The sequence below is a fragment of the Oncorhynchus keta genome, chromosome 31 (assembly GCF_023373465.1).
Source record: "Oncorhynchus keta strain PuntledgeMale-10-30-2019 chromosome 31, Oket_V2, whole genome shotgun sequence".
Taxonomy (NCBI): domain Eukaryota; kingdom Metazoa; phylum Chordata; class Actinopteri; order Salmoniformes; family Salmonidae; genus Oncorhynchus; species Oncorhynchus keta.
Window position 1 is genome coordinate 25826592 of NC_068451.1, and position 20959 is coordinate 25847550.

A 20959-nucleotide genomic window follows, 5' to 3' on the forward strand; every position below is an offset into this window, starting at 1 on the left:
TATTCCTCTTGTCCAGGTGGGTTAGGGCAGTGTGCAGTGTGGTTGAGATTGCATCGTCTGTGGACCTATTTGGGCGGTAAGCAAATTGGAGTGGGTCTAGGGTGTCAGGTAGGGTGGAGGTGATATGGTCCTTGACTAGTCTCTCAAAGCACTTCATGATGACGGAAGTGAGTGCTACGGGCGGTAGTCGTTTAGCTCAGTTACCTTAGCTTTCTTGGGAACAGGAACAATGGTGGCCCTCTTGAAGCATGTGGGAACAGCAGACTGGTATAGGGATTGATTGAATATGTCCGTAAACACACCGGCCAGCTGGTCTGCGCATGCTCTGAGGGCGCGGCTGGGGATGCCGTCTGGGCCTGCAGCCTTGCGAGGGTTAACACGTTTAAATGTCTTACTCACCTCGGCTGCAGTGAAGGAGAGAACGCATGTTTCCGTTGCAGGCCGTGTCAGTGGCACTGTATTGTCCTCAAAGCGGGCAAAAAAGTTATTTAGTCTGCCTGGGAGCAAGACATCCTGGTCCGTGACTGGGCTGGATTTCATCTTGTAGTCCGTGATTGACTGTAGACCCTGCCACATGCCTCTTGTGTCTGAGCCGTTGAATTGAGATTCCACTTTGTCTCTGTACTGACGCTTAGCTTGTTTAATAGCCTTGCGGAGGAATAGCTGCACTGTTTGTATTCAGTCATGTTGCCAGACACCTTGCCCTGATTAAAAGCAGTGGTTCGCGCTTTCAGTTTCACGCGAATGCTGCCATCAATCCACGGTTTCTGGTTAGGGAATGTTTTTATCGTTGCTATGGGAACGACATCTTCGACGCACGTTCTAATGAACTCGCACACCGAATCAGCGTATTCGTCAATATTCCCATCTGACGCAATACGAAACATGTCCCAGTCCACGTGATGGAAGCAGTCTTGGAGTGTAGAGTCAGCTTGGTCTGACCAGCGTTGGACAGACCTCAGCGTGGGAGCCTCTTGTTTTAGTCTACTGACCCAGACTGACCCAGACCCCTCTTGTTTTAGTCTACTGACCCAGACTATAGCCTGCCCCAGACTATAGCCTACTGACTGACTATAGTCTACTGACTGACTATAGTCTACTGCCCCAGACTATAGTCTACTGCCCCAGACTATAGTCTACTGCCCCAGACTATAGTCTACTGCCCCAGACTATAGCCTACTGACTGACTATAGTCTACTGACTGACTATAGTCTACTGACTGACTATAGCCTACTGACTGACTATAGCCTACTGACTGACTATAGTCTACTGACTGACTATAGTCTACTGAAGAGGCGAGTCCAGGATGCTGGCCAGTTGAGGACTTGTGAGGTGTCTGTTTCTGTGAAGGGAGTAGTACACAGCGTTGTACGAGATCTTCAGTTTTTTTGGCAATTTCTTACATGGAATAGCCTTCATTTCTCAGAACAAGAAGAGAGTTTCAGAAGGAAGTTTGTTTCTGACCATTTTGAGCCTGTAATCGAAACCCATAAATGCTGATGCTCCAGATACTCAACTACTCTAAAGAAGGCCAGTTTTATTGCTTCTTTAGTCAGAACAACAGTTTAACAGCTGTGCTAACATAATTGCAAAATAGTTTTCTAATGGTTAATTAGCCTTTTAAAATTATAAACTTGGATTAGCTAACACAATGTGCCATTGGAACACAGAAGTGATGGTTGCTGATAATGGGCCTCTGTACGCCTATGTAGATATTCCATTAAAAATCAGCCAGTTTCAGCTACAATAGTCATTTACAACATCAACAATATCTACACTGTATTTGTGATCAATTTTATGTTATTTTAATGGACAAAACCATTTTTGCTTTTATTTCAAAAACAAGGAAATGTCGAAGTGACCACAAACCTTTGAATGGTAGTTTATGTGTGTGTGTGTGTGTGTGTGTGTGTGTGTGTGTGTGTGTGTGTGTGTGTGTGTGTGTGTGTGTGTGTGTGTGTGTGTGTGTGTGTGTGTGTGTGTGTGTGTGTGTGTGTGTGTGTGTGTGTGTGTGTGTGTGTGTCCAGTCCACCATCCTCAGAAGGTGTTTAGATAGCTTACTTAAACATCTCGTAGGAAATTATCCCCGGCCGTGCCAAGGCATTGAATAAATAAACAGTATTAAGATAGTGCACCAGTTTCAACAGCTCCACACACCCTTCTCCCACTTTTCTCTCCCCCTCTGTAACCCACCATAGTGATCATAACACACACTCTCTCACACACACACACACACACACACACACACACACACACACACACACACACACACACACACACACACAGTGATCATCCCTGTGTGATAGACGTGGGTACCTCCAGTGGGGGGATATTAAGCCTGTAAATAGTGTGACTAATTTAGATGTCTTATTTTTATCTGACCTCTGGTCCCATAGACACTCTGCTATGGCCAGGGATTAAGGATTTGCCTTGGGCAAGAGGCCACCACGTCTCTGCAACCTCCAAGACAGAGAGAGGGTGGAGAAGAGGGAGAGGGGAAAGACACAGGAGAGAAGAGGAGGGGGACAGTGGAAGGAGAGGGGCCACCTTGGGTAGACCTCAACTCTATCCTAGCACCTCCAAGGGAAAGAAAGAGAGAAGAGGAGAGGAAAGAGAGTAAGAGCAGAGAGAGAAGGAGAGGGAGAAGAGGGGGAATTGACGCAGCCTTAGGCAGCTTTCCAACCATTCATCCATTACAATGAGCCCGTCCTCCTATAGCTCCTCCCACCAGCCTCCACTGATGAGGATTTAAAATGATGAAGCTGAGGAGAAGGTGACATGACCATAGAAATACAATGAATAGAATTGGCTTGGAACCTCTAACCCTGGAAATGAGACTGGTAAACTCATGTGTACACTCCCAATGCCTGCCTGGTACTGTGATGCAATCATTTCCATGGTAATGTAGAATGTTCATTCAAAGGATGCTAAGTGATGCTGCTCATTTGATGCATTTTTTGAAATGTCAGTTGAATTGATTCAACAATTCACAGCACAGATTGATGGGTACACTTTCTGCTTTGCTCTTATGGGTATACTCAAAATGGCTGCGAGTCCACCCATTTTGTCATCATTGACTTGAATGGGGACACCTGTTCTATTCATAATTATTTTATGGACATAACTTCATCCCTCCACGTGTTCACAGGGAAGTGATGCTGTATAAATACATTGAACCTGTCTGCTCACATTTCCTGCTATAGGAATATCTATTTATATCCATGAAAACAGTGATAGCTTTACAAGACTGAAGTCTTAGGAGCATTCTGACCACCATACCAGAGATGGATATCAATTAGAGGGATCTTAACTTTTCCCATACACTGAGTATACAAAACATTAAGAACACCCGCTCCCTCTGCAGTTTCCTGAAGTCCACAATCAGCTCATTAATTTTGTTGACGTTGAGGGAGAGATTGTTTTACTAGCACCACACCACCAGGGCCCTCACCTCCTCCCTGTAGGCTGTCTCGTCATTATTGGTAATCAGCCCTACTACTGTTGTGTTGTCTGCAAACTTGATGATGGAGTTGGAGGCATGTGTGGCCACCCAGTCATGGGTGAACAGGGAGTACAGGAGGGGGCTGAGCACCCACCCTTGTGGGGCCCATGTGTTGAGGATCAGCGAAGTGGAGATGTTGTTTCCTACCTTCACCACTTGGGGGTGGCCCGTCAGAAAGTCCAGGACCCAGTTGCACAGGGTGGAGTTCAGACCCAGGGCCCCGAGCTTAATGATGAGCTTGGAGGGTACTGTGGTGTTCAAGGCTGAGCTATAGTCAATGAACAGCATTCGTACGTAGGTATTCCTCTTGTCCAGATGGGATAGGGCAGTGTGCAATGTGATGGCGATTCCATCGTCTGTGGACCTATTGGGGCGGTAAGCAAATTGAAGTGGGTCTAGAGTGTCAGGTAAGTTAGAAGTGATATGATTCTTAACTTGCCTCTCAAAGCACTTCACGATGACAGAAGTGAGTGCTTCAGGGTGATAGTGATTTAGTTCAGTTATCTTTGCTTTCTTGGGTACAGGAACGATGGTGGACATCTTGAAGCAAGTGGGGACAGCAGACCGGGATAGGGAGAGATTGAATATGTCTGTAAACACTCCAGCCAGCTGGTCTGAGCATGCTCTGAGGACACGGCTAGGGATGCAGTCTGGGCTGGCAGCCTAGCGAGGGTTAACACGCATAAATGTCTTACTCGTGTCTGGCCACGGAGAACAAGAGCCCACAGTCCTTGGGAGAGGGCTGCGTTGGTGGCACTGTGCTTTTAAAATTTTATTCAACCTTTATTTAACCAGGAGAAGCCCATTGAGACCCAGAGACTCTTTTTTCAAGCGAGACCTGGCCAGGAAGGCAGCAACAATCAATACATTACAAAATGAAAACACAACAATACAACATGATCCAGCCTTAAAAAGCATTTACACTCATCTGTAACAGTCTCACATCAAAATTTAAAATTCATTCAGTGGCACTAACTTATCTAGATGAAGCATGGACCTTAGATTATACCATGTGTCTGGGGCACAAGAAGAGAAGGCAGTCTTGCCTAATACTGTGAATGTCCTGGGGACTTTAAGTAGCAACCACCTAGCAGACCAGGTATGGTAACTGCAGGTGGTGAAGGAGACCAGACTACAGAGGGAAAGAGTGAGTTCACCCAAAGGGGCTTTGTAGATGAACACATACAAATGTATCTTTCTGCACATATAAAGTGAGGTCCAACCAACCATTTGGTACAATGTGCAATGGTGAGTGAGTGACTTGGCATTTGTAATAAAGTGCAAGGATGCATGATAAACAGAGTCCAGTCTCTGTAAGACAGAGGAGGCTGTGTGCATATATAACAAGTCACCATAATCAACTACAGAGAGAAAAGTGGCCTGAACAAGCTTCTTTCTAGCCATAAGTGGGAAGCAAGCCTTATTACAAAAATAAAACCCAATTTCAATTTAAGCTTTGTCACAAGATTATCCACATGAACTTTAAAGGACAACTTGTCATCCAACCAAATATGTATTTGGAGGATGACACTAATTCAATGGATAAGCCACCAGATGTGACAATGCTAACATTCTCTGGCAGAGATCTAGCTCTGGTAAAGGTCATGCATTTAGTTTTTTGTACATTCAAGACCAGTTTGAGACCACAAAGGGAGGCCAGCAGTGACTGAAAAGCATTCTGGAGCTCTTCAACAGCCTGAACCAGAGAAGGAGCACATGAATATATACAGTTGAAGTCAGATGTTTACATACACCTTAGCCAAATACATTTAAACTCAGGTTCACACAATTCCTGACATTTAATGCAAATAAAAATTCCCTGTTTTAGGTGAGTTATTATCACCACTTTGTTTTAATGTGAAATGTCAGAATAATAGTAGAGAGAATGATTTATTTCAGCTTTAATTTATTTTGTCACATTGTCAGTGGGTCAGAAGTTTACATACACTCAATTAGTAGCATTGCCTTTAAATTGTTTAATTTGGGTCAAACATTTTGGGCAGCCTTCCACAAGCTTCCCACAATAAGTTGGGTGAATTTTGGCCCATTCCTCCTGACAAAGCTCGTATAACTGAGTCAGGTTTGTAAGGCCTCCTTGCTCGCACACGCTTTTTCAATTCTGCCCACAAATGTTCTATAGGATTGAGGTCAGGGCCTTAAGCCATGTGGTGGCAGGGTAGCGTAGTGGTTAGAGCGTTGGACTAGTAACTGGAAGGTTGCAAGTTCAACCCCCCAAGCTGACAAAGTACAAATCTGTCATTCTGAACAGACAATTAACCCACTGTTCCTAGGCCATCATTGAAAATAAGAATTTGTTCTTGACTTGCCTAGTTAAATAATGGTAAAAAAAAATGTTTTAAATTGCCACAACTTTGGAAGTATGCTTGGGGTGATTGTCCATTTGGAAGACCCATTTGCAAACAAGCTTTAACTTCCTGACTGATGTCTTGAGATGTTGCTCCAATAAATCCACATCATTTTCCTACCTCATGAGGCATCTATTTTGTGAAGTGCAGCAGTCCCTCCTGCAGCAAAGGACCCCCACAACATGATGCTGCCACCCCCCGTGCTTCACGTTTGGGATGGTGTTCTTCGGCTTTGCAAGCCTCCCCTTTTCCCTCCAAAGATAACAATGGTCATGATAGCCAAAGAGTTCTATTTTTGTTTCATCAGACCAGAAGACATTTCGACAAAACGTCCTTTGCTGTGGGAACTTTACTCTGTTCTTGGGATTGATTTGCACTTTTCGGCACCAAAGTACGTTCATCTCTCGGAGACAGAACGTATCTCTTTCCTGAGCGGTATGACGGCTACGTGGTCCCATGGTGTTTATACTTGCGTACTATTGTTTGTACAGATGAACGTGGTAACGTTTGGAAATTGTTCCCAAGGATGAACCAGATTTGTGGAAGTCTACAATTTTGTTTTGAGGTCCTGGCTAATTTCTTTTGATTTCCCATGATGTCAAGCAAAGAGGTACTGAGTTTGAAGGTAGGCCTTGAAATACATCCACAGGTACACCTCCAATTGACTCAAATGATGTCAATTAGCCTATCAGAAGCTTCTAAAGCCATGACATAATGTTCGGGAATGTTCCAAGCTGTTTAAAGGCACAGTCAACTTATTGTATGTAAACTTTTGACGCACTGGAATTGTGATACAGTGAATTATAAGTGAAATAATCTGTCTGTAAACAATTGTTGGAAAAATGATTTGTGTCATGCACAAAGTAGATGTCCTAACTGACTTGCCAAAACTATAGTTTGTTAACAAGAAATTTGTGGAGTGGTTGAAAAACTAGTTTAAATTACTCCAACCTAAATGTATGTAAACTTCTGACTTCAACTGTAACTGTATCATCTGCTTATAAATGTAACTTCGCTGGTTGCATCCCATTTCCCAAATCATTAATAAAAATTGGAGCTAAAATGGAACCCTGGGACACACCTCTATTAATCTCAAGAAAGCTAGAGTTGTGATTATCAGTATATACACACTGTGTCTGTCAGAAAGATAGTTCCAAACCAAGCTCCTGCCCCTTTAGTCTAGCTAGCAACAATTAATGGTCAACTGAATCAAAGGCCTTTGATAAATCCACAAACAGAGCAGCACAATATTGCTTTTTATCAAGTGCATTAATGATGTCGTTTGCCACCCACTGCCATAGCTGCAGTTGTGGTGCTGTGCCCCGATCTAAAGCCAGACTGAACCCCGCTCAGTATGTTCTTAGGGAGTTCACTAGGGATTCATAGATTTTGACCAGGATAGGGAGTTTAGAGACAGGATGCATCTGATGGATCTCCACCCTTTAGTAGTGAGAGGACATAAGCTGATTTCCAAATGCTGGGTATGGAATTGGTCAAGAGACTCAAGTTGAAAATGTGAGCCACAGGTTCAGTAATAATATCAGCTGCTATCTTTAACCTCTCTGGGATATGTGGGACGCTAGTGTCCCACCTGGCCAAAAGCCAGAGAAAATGCAGAGCGCCAAATTCAAATAAATTGCTATAAAAATCAAACTTTCATTAAATCCCACATGAAAGATAGCACATTAAAGCTACACTTGTTGTGAATCCAGCCAACATGTCAGATTTCAAAAAGGCTTTTCGGCGAAAGCAAACGATGCTATTATCTGAGGATAGCACCACAGTAAACAAAGAGAGAAAGCATATTTCAACCTTTCAGGTGCGTCACAAAATGCAGAAATAAAAATATAATTCATGCCTTACCTTTGACGAGCTTCTTTTGTTGGCACTCCAATATGTCCCATAAACATCACAAATGGTCCTTTTGTTCGATTAATTCCGTCAATATATATCCAAAATGTCCATTTATTTGGCGCGTTTGATCCAGAAAAACACTGGTTCCAACTTGCTCAACGTGACTACAAAATATCTCAAAAGTTACCTGTAAACTTTGCCAAAACATTTCAAACGACTTTTGTAATACAACTTTGGGTATTTTTTTACGTAAATAATCGATAAAATTGAAGACGAGATGATCTGTGTTCAATACAGGAAGAAAACAAACTGAAGCATGCTTTCTGGTCACGCGCCTTTATCTAACAGTACACTTCAAGTGACCCTCGTTCAAGATGGCCATACTTCTTCATTACACAAAGGAAAAACCTCAACCAATATCTAAAGACTGTTGACATCCAGTGGAAGCAATAGGAACTGCAAGAAGGTCCCTTAGATATCTGTATTCCCAATGAAAGCCCATTGAAAAGAGAGTGACCTCAGGGTTTCCCCTGCTAAATAAGTTATGTTATACTCACAGACATGATTCAAATAATATGCATATCTTATCTTCTGGGGATGAGTAGCAGGCAGTTGAATTTGGGCATGCATTTCTTCCGGACGTGAAAATACTGCCCCCTGTCACCAAGAAGTTAAGAGGTAGCGGTCCAGGTATTCTGGACCTGCAGACTTTTTAGTGTATATTGCCTTTAGTGCTTTATAGACCTCAGTATAAGAAACAGGCTCAAAGTTAAAATGGTTCACATGAGGGCCTATATCATAGTTGACTGTAACCGAGTTTACATTAGAGGCCTGGGCCTCACCATTATCAAAAACTGACCCAGCAGATATGAAGTTCTTGTTAAAAGCCCGGAAACCTGCCTCACCCAATGTGATACGGAATCGCTATTATTTTTAATTTTTAGAACACACTCAAGAACCCCCAGAAGCTAACCAGCTAACTAGCTACAAGCTATTTAGTCATTGTTAGTTTTTTTTAACCTGGATAACACTCGCCAGTCCAGCTTCCCTGCCCCATCCACCACTGCCCCCTGGACACTGATCACTTGGCTACATAGCTGATGCACGCTGGACTGTCCATTAATCACGGTACTCCATTCTGCTTGTTTTATCTGTCGGCCCCGTTGCCTAGTCAACGCCATTTTACCTGCTGTTGTTGTGCTAGCTGATTAGCTGTTGTTGTCTCACCTACTGTTTTAGCTAGCTTTCCCAATTCAACACCTGTGATTACTTTATGCCTCGCTGTATGTCTCTCTCAAATGTCAATATGCCTTGTATACTGTTGCTCAGGTTAGTTATCATTGTTTTAGTTCACAATGGAGCCCCTAGTTCCACTCTTCATACCCCTGATACGTCGTTTGTCCCACCTCCCACACATGCGGTGACCTCACCCATTACAACCAGCATGTCCAGAGATACAACCTCTCTCATCATCACCCAGTGCCTGGGCTTACCTCCGCTGTACCCGCACCCCACCATACCCCTGTCTGCGCATTATGCCCTGAATATATTCTACCATGCCCAGAAACCTGCTCCTCTTATTCTCTGTCCCCAATGCTCTAGGTGACCAGTTCTGATAGCCTTTAGCCGCACCCTCATACTACTCCTTCTCTGTTCCGCGGGTGATGTGGAGGTAAACCCAGGCCCTGCATGTCCCCAGGCGCCCTCATTTGTTGACTTCTGTGATCGAAAAAGCCTTGGTTTCATGCATGTCAACATCAGAAGCCTCCTCCCTAAGTTTGTTTTACTCACTGCTTTAGCACACTCTGCTAACCCTGATGTCCTTGCCGTGTCTGAATCCTGGCTCAGGAAGGCCACCAAAAATTCTGAGATTTCCATACCCAACTATAACATCTTCCGTCAAGATAGAACTGCCAAAGGGGGAGGAGTTGCAGTCTACTGCAGAGATAGCCTGCAAAGTAATGTCATACTTTCCAGGTCCATACCCAAACAGTTCGAACTACTAATTTTGAAAATTACTCTCTCCAGAAATAAGTCTCTCACTGTTGCCGCCTGCTCCCAGCTGTGCCCTGGACACCATTTGTGAATTGATCTCCCCCCATCTAGCTTCAGAGTTTGTTCTGTTAGGTGACCTAAACTGGGATATGCTTAACACCCCGGCAGTCCTACAATCTAAGCTAGATGCCCTCAATCTCACACAAATCATCAAGGAACCCACCAGGTACAACCCTAACTCTGTAAGCAAGGGCACCCTCATAGACGTCATCCTGACCAACTGGCCCTCCAAATACACCTCCGCTGTCTTCAACCAGGATCTCAGCAATCACTGCCTCATTGCCTGTATCCGCTACGGAGCCGCAGTCAAACGACCACCCCTCATCACTGTCAAACGCTCCCTAAAACACTTCTGTGAGCAGGCCTTTCTAATCGACCTGGCCCGGGCATCCTGGAAGGACATTGACCTCATCCCGTCAGTTGAGGATGCCTGGTCATTCTTTAAAAGTAACTTCCTCACCATTTTAGATAAGCATGCTCCGTTCAAAAAATGCAGAACTAAGAACAGATACAGCCCTTGGTTCACTCCAGACCTGACTGCCCTCGACCAGCACAAAAACATCCTGTGGTGGACTGCAATAGCATCGAATAGTCCCCGCGATATGCAACTGTTCAGGGAAGTCAGGAACCAATACACGCAGTCAGTCAGGAAAGCTAAGGCCAGCTTCTTCAGGCAGAAGTTTGCATCCTGTAGCTCCAACTCCAAAAAGTTCTGAGACACTGTGAAGTCCATGGAGAACAAGAGCACCTCCTCCCAGCTGCCCACTGCACTGAGGCTAGGTAACACGGTCACCACCGATAAATCCATGATTATCGAAAACTTCAACAAGCATTTCTCAACGGCTGGCCATGCCTTCCGCCTGGCTACTCCAACCTCGGCCAACAGCTCCGACCCCCCCGCAGCTCCTCACCCAAGCCTCTCCAGGTTCTCCTTTACCCAAATCCAGATAGCAGATGTCATTGGACACTGTGCTATCTAACCTCCAAACGAGCTTCAATGCCATACAACACTCCTTCCGTGGCCTCCGACTGCTCTTAAACGCTAGTAAAACCAAACGCATGCTTTTCAACCGATCGCTGCCTGCACCCGCATGCCCGACTAGCATCACCACCCTGGATGGTTCCGACCTTGAATATGTGGACATCTATAAGTACCTAGGTGTCTGGCTAGACTGCAAACTCTCCTTCCAGACTCATATCAAACATCTCCAATCGAAAATCAAATCAAGAGTTGGCTTTCTATTCCGCAACAAAGCCTCCTTCACTCACGCCGCCAAGCTTACCCTAGTAAAACTGACTATCCTACCGATCCTGGACTTCGGCGATGTCATCTACAAAATTGCTTCCAACACTCTACTCAGCAAACTGGATGCAGTTTATCACAGTGCCATCCGTTTTGTCACTAAAGCACCTTATACCACCCACCACTGCGACTTGTATGCTCTAGTCGGCTGGCCCTCGCTACATATTCGTCGCCAGACCCACTGGCTCCAGGTCATCTACAAGTCCATGCTAGGTAAAGCTCCGCCTTGTCTCAGTTCACTGGTCACGATGGCAACACCCATCCGTAGCACGCGCTCCAGCAGGTGTCTCACTGATCATCCCTAAAGCCCACACCTCATTTGGCCGCCTTTCGTTCCAGTACTCTGCTGCCTGTGACTAGAACGAATTGCAAAAATCGCTGAAGTTGGAGACTTTTATCTCCCTCACCAACTTCAAACATCAGCTATCTGAGCAGCTAACCGATCGCTGCAGCTGTACATAGTCTATTGGTAAATAGCCCACCCATTTTCACCTACCTCATCCCCACACTGTTTTTATTTATTTACTTTTATGCTCTTTTGCACACCAATATCTCTACCTGTACATGACCATCTGATCATTTATCACTCCAGTGTTAATCTGCAAAATTGTAATTATTCGCCTACCTCCTCATGCCTTTTGCACACATTGTATATAGACTCCCCTTTTTTTCTACTGTGTTATTGACTTGTTAATAATAATATAATAATAATAATATATGCCATTTAGCAGACGCTTTTATCCAAAGCGACTTACAGTCATGTGTGCATACATTCTACGTATGGGTGGTCCCGGGGATCGAACCCACTACCCTGGCGTTACAAGCGCCATGCTCTACCAACTGAGCTACAGAAGGACTTGTTTACTCCATGTGTAACTCTGTGTTGTCTGTTCACACTGCTAAGCTTTATCTTGGCCAGGTCGCAGTTGCAAATGAGAACTTGTTCTCAACTAGCCTACCTGGTTAAATAAAGGTGAATAAAATAAAATAAAATAAAAAAATTATGGTACAGATCATGTAAGAATGATTGCTCATCAAATTGTCTAAAATGTTGTTTAAAAATATAACGGGGTTTGGCTTTGGTCATTTTTGTATTTCTAACACAAGTAATTGCACAGTGATCACTGACATCATTACAGAATATCCCAGTCGATGTGTATTTGTGAGGGGTCTTCGTTAGAATAATGTCCAATAGCGTTGATTTGTTAGGTGCTCTTGGATTCGGTCTTGTAGGTGCATTAATTCATTGAGCGAGATTCAGAGAGTCACACAGTTCTTTAAAAGAGTTCCATACAGATGTAAGCATGTCCCAGTTCAAATCTCCTAAAATAATGAATTCAGAGTGATTAAGCATGCAGGACATCAGAAAGAGAGTTGAGAGCATGTCCCGAAGCAGAGGGCGGTCTGTAGCAGCCGACTACAGTGATGTGGGAGTCCTTATATATGTTCACTTTAACCGCAAGCAATTCAAAATGTTTGGCTTTTGGAAATCGAGAGAATTTCAGAGGTGTTAAACTCAGATTTCACATAAATTGCAATCCACCCTACTTTACTCATCTGATCATTGTTAAAACCCTGTACCCATTATCTGACTCAGATTTATTTAGCCAAGTTTCTGATAAAACCATTACATCTACATTTGTCATTTTGGCCCATTTTCTAATCATGTCTATTGTTGGAAATAGACTTCTGACGTTAACATGCAAGAGGCCAAAATCTGCTCTGTTTTTAAAATCATAGAGAGTCGGTAGAGATGGTATCTACCGGCCCAGGGTTTGTTCGCACGTTACCAGAGATCAACAATAAAAGCATAACAACATATCTGAGTTGCCCAAGTGTGAGGACTTGGTGGAGCCTGCACCATTGTTAATAAAACGTACTGAGTCTAAGCCCCAGAGCGGGCGAAGAAGGTATTTAGCTTGTCTGAAAGCAAGACGTCACTGTTCGTGACGTGGCTCGTTTTTACCTTCGTAGTCCGTGATTGTCTGTAGACCCTGCCACATACGTCTCATGTCTGAGCCGTTGAATTGTGACTCCACTTTCTTTCTGTACTGACATTTTGCCTGTTTGATTGCCTTATGGAGGGAATAACTACACTGTTTGTATTCTACCATATTCCCAGTCACCTTGCCATTGTTAAATGTGGTGGTTCGTGCTTTCAGTTTGCGCGAATGCTGCCATCTATCCATGGTTTCTGGTTAGGTTTTAATAGTAACAGTGAGAACAACATCCCCTATACACTTCCTGAAGAACTCAGTCACCGTGTCTGTGTATACTTCAATGTTATTCTCAAAGGGTAGCCAGAACATATCCAGGCGGCGTGATCAAATCAATCTTGAAGCTTGATTTCCGATTGGTCAGACCAGCGTTAAATCGACCTTAGCACGGGTACATCCTGCTTGAGTTTCTGACTATAGGAAGGGAAGAGCAAAATGGAGTTGTGATCTGATTTGCCAAAAGGAGGGTGGGGGAGGACCTTGTAGGCATCTCGAAAGGGGGAGTAGCAGTGGTCAAGTGTTTTAGCAGAGCGAGTACTACAGTAAATGTGTTGATAGAACTTCGGTAGCGTTTTCCTCAAATTTGCTTTGTTAAAATCCCCAGCTACAATAAATGCGGCCTCAAGATATGTGCTTTCCAGTTTGCATAAAGTCCAGTGTAGTTCCTTGAGGGCGGCCGTGGTATCGGCTTGAGGGGGAATATACATGGCTGTGACTATAACCAAAGAGAATTCTCTTTAGAGGTAATACGGTCTGTATTTGATTGTGAGGTATTCTAGGTCGGGGGAACAAAAGGACTTGAGTTTCTGTTTGTTATCACAATATCACACAATCACCCACTTCTTCCCGGAGAGTTCTTTATTCCTGTCTGTGCGATGTACTGAGAACCCAGCTGGCTATATGGACGGAGAAAGTATATCCCGAGAGAGCCATGATTCCGGAAACAGAGTATGTTACAGTCCGTGGTGTCTTCGTGGAAGGGGTTCCTCGCCCTGAGCTCGTCTACTTTATTGTCCAGAGACTGAAAATAAGCGAGTAATATACTTGGAAGTGGTGGATGGTGTGCCTGCCTCCTGAGTCGGACTAGAAGTCCACTCCGAATACCTCTTCTCCGCCGGCAGGGTCTTGGAGCAGCCTCTGGGATAACTTAAATTGCCCTGGGGGGTAGAAACAAAGGATCCAATTCGGGAAAGTCGTATTGATGATATACCGTCGCTCTGATATCCAAAAGTTATTTCCGGCTGTATGTAATAACACAAAAACTAAATACTGCAAAGCTGCAATGTCTGTCAGCGCCATCTTGCCACATCGGAGAAATTGAAGCTGTTCCAAGGGCAAAAGGGGGGGGGGGAGGATGAGGGTGCAACTCAATATTAGGAAGGTGTTCCTAATGTTTGGTATACTCAGTATACTCAGATGAATGGGGGGCCATGAAATCTCATACATGATGAAGCAACGAGAATTCAGATTCTCTTATTGAAGACAGGCCAGGAGAGAACGAGGGAGGACTAGGTTCTCTACAGCGTCAGATATTTATGTCATCACACCAGCAGAACAGACAAGCTCATAACACAGAACATTATTGAGGTCAGAGAAAGAGAGAGAGAGAGAGAGAGAGACAGAGAGACAGAGAGACTGAGGGACAGAGACAGCCAGCTTCAAGTTCCTTGGTGCCCACATCACAGCCTCAGGAGGCTGACAAGAGTGGTGCGGTCAGTCCAGTACATTACTGTGGCCCTCTATATCAGGTGGTGTCAGGGAAAGGACCAAAAAATTACCAAAGACTCCAGCCACCCAAGCCATAGAATGTTCACTCTGCTACCGTCCGGGCAAATGGTACTGGAGCACTGGCTCTTGGACCAATAGGCTCTGAGTCAGCTTCTACCCGTAAGCCATAAGAATGGCACTCAAACTATCTGCATTTGACTATTGACTATCTTGCACTGACCATACGCACACACACTCGACTAAATAGTGTATACAAACACTAACTCACACACATTACATTGACACTCCCACACATACTCACAAGCACAGACATGCAGACCAACACAACACAAACACACATACATACACAATACACATAATTTGCTGCTGCTCCTCTGTTCTTTATTTTATCTCATTATTATTTATTCTGAAGCACAGTCACTTTACCTTGCCATCATGTACATATCTACCTCAAATACCTTGTACCTCTGCACATTGATCTGGTACTAGTACTCCCTGTATATAGCTCCATTCTTGATCTGTTACTGGTACTCCTGTATATAGATCCATTCTTGTATTTTATTTTATTCCTTGTGTTACAATTTGGATTGTTTTGCCTTGTTGGGAAGGGCTCATAAGAAAGCATTTCATGGTAAAGTCTATACAAGTTGTCACAAATAACATTTGATTTGCAAATGAGAGAGAAGTGGACGGATGGACAGACGGGCAGAGAGTGAGAGGTGGACAGACGGGCAGAGAGTGAGAGGTGGACAGATGGGCAGAGAGTGAAAGGTGGACAGACGGGCAGAGAGTGAAAGGTGGACAGACGGGTAGAGAGTGAGAGGTGGACAGACGGGCAGAGAGTGAAAGGTGGACAGACGGGTAGAGTGAGAGGTGGACAGACGGCAGAGAGTGAGAGGTGCACAGACGGGCAGAGAGTGAGAGGTGGACAGACGGGCAGAGAGTGAGAGGTGGACAGACGGGTAGAGAGTGAGAGGTGGACAGACGGGCAGAGAGTGAGAGGTGGACAGACGGGTAGAGAGTGAGAGGTGGACAGACGGGCAGAGAGTGAAAGGTGGACAGACGGGCAGAGAGAAAGGTGGACAGACGGGTAGAGAGTGAGAGGTGGACAGACGGGCAGAGAGTGAAAGGTGGACAGACGGGTAGAGAGTGAGAGGTGGACAGACGGGCAGAGAGTGAGAGGTGGACAGACAGGTAGAGAGTGAGAGGTGGACAGACGGTAGAGAGTGAGAGGTGGACAGACGGGCAGAGAGTGAGAGGTGGACAGACGGTAGAGAGTGAGAGGTGGACAGACGGGCAGAGAGTGAGAGGTGGACAGACAGGTAGAGAGTGAGAGGTGGACAGACGGTAGAGAGTGAGAGGTGGACAGACGGGCAGAGAGTGAGAGGTGGACAGACGGTAGAGAGTGAGAGGTGGACAGACGGTAGAGAGTGAGAGGTGGACAGACGGGCAGAGAGTGAGAGGTGGACAGACGGGTAGAGTGAGAGGTGGACAGACGGGTAGAGAGTGAGAGGTGGACAGATGGGTAGAGAGTGAGAGGTGGACAGACGGGCAGAGAGTGAAAGGTGGACAGACGGGTACAGTGAGAGGTGGACAGACGGCAGAGAGTGAGAGGTGCACAGACGGGCAGAGAGTGAGAGGTGGACAGACGGGCAGAGAGTGAGAGGTGGACAGACGGGTAGAGAGTGAGAGGTGGACAGACGGGCAGAGAGTGAGAGGTGGACAGACGGGTAGAGAGTGAGAGGTGGACAGACGGGCAGAGAGTGAAAGGTGGACAGACGGGCAGAGAGTGAAAGGTGGACAGACGGGTAGAGAGTGAGAGGTGGACAGACGGGCAGAGTGTGAAAGGTGGACAGACGGGTAGAGAGTGAGAGGTGGACAGACGGGCAGAGAGTGAGAGGTGCACAGACGGTAGAGAGTGAGAGGTGGACAGACGGGCAGAGAGTGAGAGGTGGACAGACGGTAGAGAGTGAGAGGTGGACAGACGGTAGAGAGTGAGAGGTGGACAGACGGGCAGAGAGTGAGAGGTGGACAGACGGGTAGAGAGTGAGAGGTGGACAGACGGGTAGAGAGTGAGAGGTGGACAGACGGCCAGAGAGTGAGAGGTGGACAGACGGTAGAGAGTGAGAGGTGGACAGACGGGTAGAGAGTGAGAGGTGGACAGACGGGTAGAGAGTGAGAGGTGGACAGACGGGCAGAGAGTGAGAGGTGGACAGACGGTAGAGAGTGAGAGGTGGACAGACGGTAGAGAGTGAGAGGTGCACAGACGGTAGAGAGTGAGAGGTGGACAGACGGGCAGAGAGTGAGAGGTGGACAGACGGTAGAGAGTGAGAGGTGGACAGACGGTAGAGAGTGAGAGGTGGACAGACGGGCAGAGAGTGAGAGGTGGACAGACGGGTAGAGTGAGAGGTGGACAGACGGGTAGAGAGTGAGAGGTGGACAGACGGGTAGAGAGTGAGAGGTGGACAGACGGGCAGAGAGTGAGAGGTGGACAGACGGTAGAGAGTGAGAGGTGGACAGACGGTAGAGAGTGAGAGGTGCACAGACGGTAGAGAGTGAGAGGTGGACAGACGGGCAGAGAGTGAGAGGTGGACAGACGGTAGAGAGTGAGAGGTGGACAGACGGTAGAGAGTGAGAGGTGGACAGACGGGCAGAGAGTGAGAGGTGGACAGACGGTAGAGAGTGAGAGGTGGACAGACGGTAGAGAGTGAGAGGTGCACAGACGGTAGAGAGTGAGAGGTGGACAGACGGGCAGAGAGTGAGAGGTGGACAGACGGTAGAGAGTGAGAGGTGGACAGACGGTAGAGAGTGAGAGGTGGACAGACGGGCAGAGAGTGAGAGGTGGACAGACGGGTAGAGTGAGAGGTGGACAGACGGGTAGAGAGTGAGAGGTGGACAGACGGGTAGAGAGTGAGAGGTGGACAGACGGGCAGAGAGTGAGAGGTGGACAGACGGTAGAGAGTGAGAGGTGGACAGACGGTAGAGAGTGAGAGGTGCACAGACGGTAGAGAGTGAGAGGTGGACAGACGGGCAGAGAGTGAGAGGTGGACAGACGGTAGAGAGTGAGAGGTGGACAGACGGTAGAGAGTGAGAGGTGGACAGACGGGCAGAGAGTGAGAGGTGGACAGACGGTAGAGAGTGAGAGGTGGACAGACGGTAGAGAGTGAGAGGTGCACAGACGGGCAGAGAGTGAGAGGTGGACAGACGGGCAGAGAGTGAGAGGTGGACAGACGGGTAGAGAGTGAGAGGTGGACAGACGGGCAGAGAGTGAGAGGTGGACAGACGGGTAGAGAGTGAGAGGTGGACAGACGGGCAGAGAGTGAAAGGTGGACAGACGGGCAGAGAGTGAAAGGTGGACAGACGGTAGAGAGTGAGAGGTGGACAGACGGTAGAGAGTGAGAGGTGGACAGACGGGTAGAGAGTGAGAGGTGGACAGACGGGCAGAGAGTGAGAGGTGGACAGACGGGTAGAGAGTGAGAGGTGGACAGACGGGTAGAGAGTGAGAGGTGGACAGACGGGCAGAGAGTGAGAGGTGGACAGACGGTAGAGAGTGAGAGGTGGACAGACGGGTAGAGAGTGAGAGGTGGACAGACGGGTAGAGAGTGAGAGGTGGACAGACGGGCAGAGAGTGAAAGGTGGACAGACGGTAGAGAGTGAGAGGTGGACAGACGGTAGAGAGTGAGAGGTGCACAGACGGTAGAGAGTGAGAGGTGGACAGACGGGCAGAGAGTGAGAGGTGGACAGACGGTAGAGAGTGAGAGGTGGACAGACGGTAGAGAGTGAGAGGTGGACAGACGGGCAGAGAGTGAGAGGTGGACAGACGGGTAGAGTGAGAGGTGGACAGACGGGTAGAGAGTGAGAGGTGGACAGACGGGTAGAGAGTGAGAGGTGGACAGACGGGCAGAGAGTGAGAGGTGGACAGACGGTAGAGAGTGAGAGGTGGACAGACGGTAGAGAGTGAGAGGTGCACAGACGGTAGAGAGTGAGAGGTGGACAGACGGGCAGAGAGTGAGAGGTGGACAGACGGTAGAGAGTGAGAGGTGGACAGACGGTAGAGAGTGAGAGGTGGACAGACGGGCAGAGAGTGAGAGGTGGACAGACGGATAGAGTGAGAGGTGGACAGACGGCAGAGAGTGAGAGGTGCACAGATGGGCAGAGAGTGAGAGGTGGACAGACGGGCAGAGAGTGAGAGGTGGACAGACGGTAGAGAGTGAGAGGTGGACAGACGGTAGAGAGTGAGAGGTGGACAGACGTAGAGAGTGAGAGGTGGACAGACGTAGAGAGTGAGAGGTGGACAGACGGGCTGAGTGAGAGGCGGACAGACGGTAGAGAGTGAGAGGTGGACAGACGGGCAGAGAGTGAAAGGTGGACAGACGGGCAGAGAGTGAGAGGTGGACAGACGGTAGAGAGTGAGAGGTGGACAGACGGTAGAGAGTGAGAGGTGGACAGACGGTAGAGAGTGAGAGGTGGACAGACGGGCAGAGAGTGAGAGGTGGACAGACGGGCAGAGAGTGAGAGGTGGACAGACGGGCAGAGAGTGAGAGGTGGACAGACGGGCAGAGAGTGAGAGGCGGACAGACGGTAGAGAGTGAGAGGTGGACAGACGGTAGAGAGTGAGAGGTGGACAGACGGCAGAGAGTGAGAGGTGCACAGATGGGCAGAGAGTGAGAGGTGGACAGACGGTAGAGAGTGAGAGGTGGACAGAAGGTAGAGAGTGAGAGGTGGACAGACGGGCAGAGAGTGAGAGGCGGACAGACGGTAGAGAGTGAGAGGTGGACAGACGGTAGAGAGTGAGAGGTGGACAGACGGGCAGAGAGTGAGAAGTGGACAGATGGGTAGAGTGAGAGGTGGACAGACGGGCAGAGAGTGAAATGTGGACAGACGGGCAGAGAGTGAGAGGCGGACAGACGGTAGAGAGTGAGAGGTGGACAGACGGTAGAGAGTGAGAGGTGGACAGAAGGTAGAGAGTGAGAGGTGGACAGACGGTAGAGAGTGAGAGGTGGACAGACGGGCAGAGAGTGAGAGGCGGACAGACGGTAGAGAGTGAGAGGTGGACAGACGGTAGAGAGTGAGAGGTGGACAGACGGGCAGAGAGTGAGAGGTGGACAGATGGGTAGAGTGAGAGGTGGACAGACGGCAGAGTGAGAGATGTACAGACGGGCAGAGACAGAGATGGACTGAGACGGACGGACACTCGGACAGGTAGAGCGAGAGAAGTGGACAGACTGACAGAGACCTACCAGGGTCTGTTGGTATCTCAGAGCCTTCCTTTGCGATGCATCTGCAGCCATTGACACGCTGTCACTGACCCAAAAATAACCCTGATGGTGGCTTCAGCATTTCCACCCGCACACTCTCAGCTAAACAAACACACACGTCAAGAGTGTACACACTTTCTTACATATGCATTCTAACATACACAGCAGTTCAGTGCACACACTTGAGATTGACACTTGTTCAGATCCAATCTTGTTCAGTTGATCCAGAGGCGGTGTTCCCTCCACCTGTCCTGTAAGACAGTCAACAGAAAGACGTCTGTACAGAGACTCCTGGTAGTGATATGAGGCAGAGACAGACGCAGCGCTTTCCTTTATTAGAACAGCAGACACCTAATCACACACACAGCAGGGCTCACGTTAACGACACCGATACTGGCATACAAGCCTCTTGTCCCCGTGAGCAGGCCAGCTAGACCCATGGGCCATTAGATCTTTGTTTTTTGATGGGTGTTTTTGTTTGGACAGGCAGGGGTGAGGGTGATGCCACCCCCCACAGGGCTACCCCTGCAACGTGAGGGTAGGTGCACATTAACACCCCCGTCATCAGCCAATGATGCAAGGCTATCCCTTCGAACCCTCACATGCTCCAAGCCCTCATTCCCCCTGCTGTATCAACATACCTCTTCACTAGGCCAGATGTAGCAGTCAACATAACGCACATTGCCATCTATCCCATCTGATATAATGGTTTTCAGTCTGGGTTGTAGGCGTTCATCTCAAAAGTCTGAAGTGGTTCTCACTCAATCATGTTTACTGATCTGAAATCACCTGTTTCCATTTCAGCCAGATGAGACAGCATGGCACATGGCCCACCTAAAGAGAGGGAGAGAGAGAATGGCCCGGCCCCACCAATCCCTTAACCCTTCTCTGCTTTG

General features: G+C 47.4%; 1 protein-coding gene across 4 annotated transcripts in view; it reads right to left on the reverse strand.

Annotated features, from left to right (window-relative positions):
• LOC118376433 (chloride channel protein 1-like) overlaps positions 1 to 20493 on the reverse strand; it is a 96596-nt gene extending 76103 nt beyond the window's left edge. For 2 of the 4 annotated variants that reach the window (XM_052489161.1, XM_052489163.1), the window contains exon 1: positions 20046 to 20493. Coding sequence is in view for 2 of the 4 variants with exons in the window: in XM_052489163.1 (XP_052345123.1) it covers positions 20046 to 20096 (51 nt within the window). In the remaining 2 variants the exon portion in view is untranslated. The remainder of the gene's footprint in view (positions 1 to 20045) is intronic. The other 2 variants (XM_052489160.1, XM_052489162.1) reach the window with 2 other exon arrangements.
• Between the last annotated feature and the right edge of the window lie 466 nt (positions 20494 to 20959).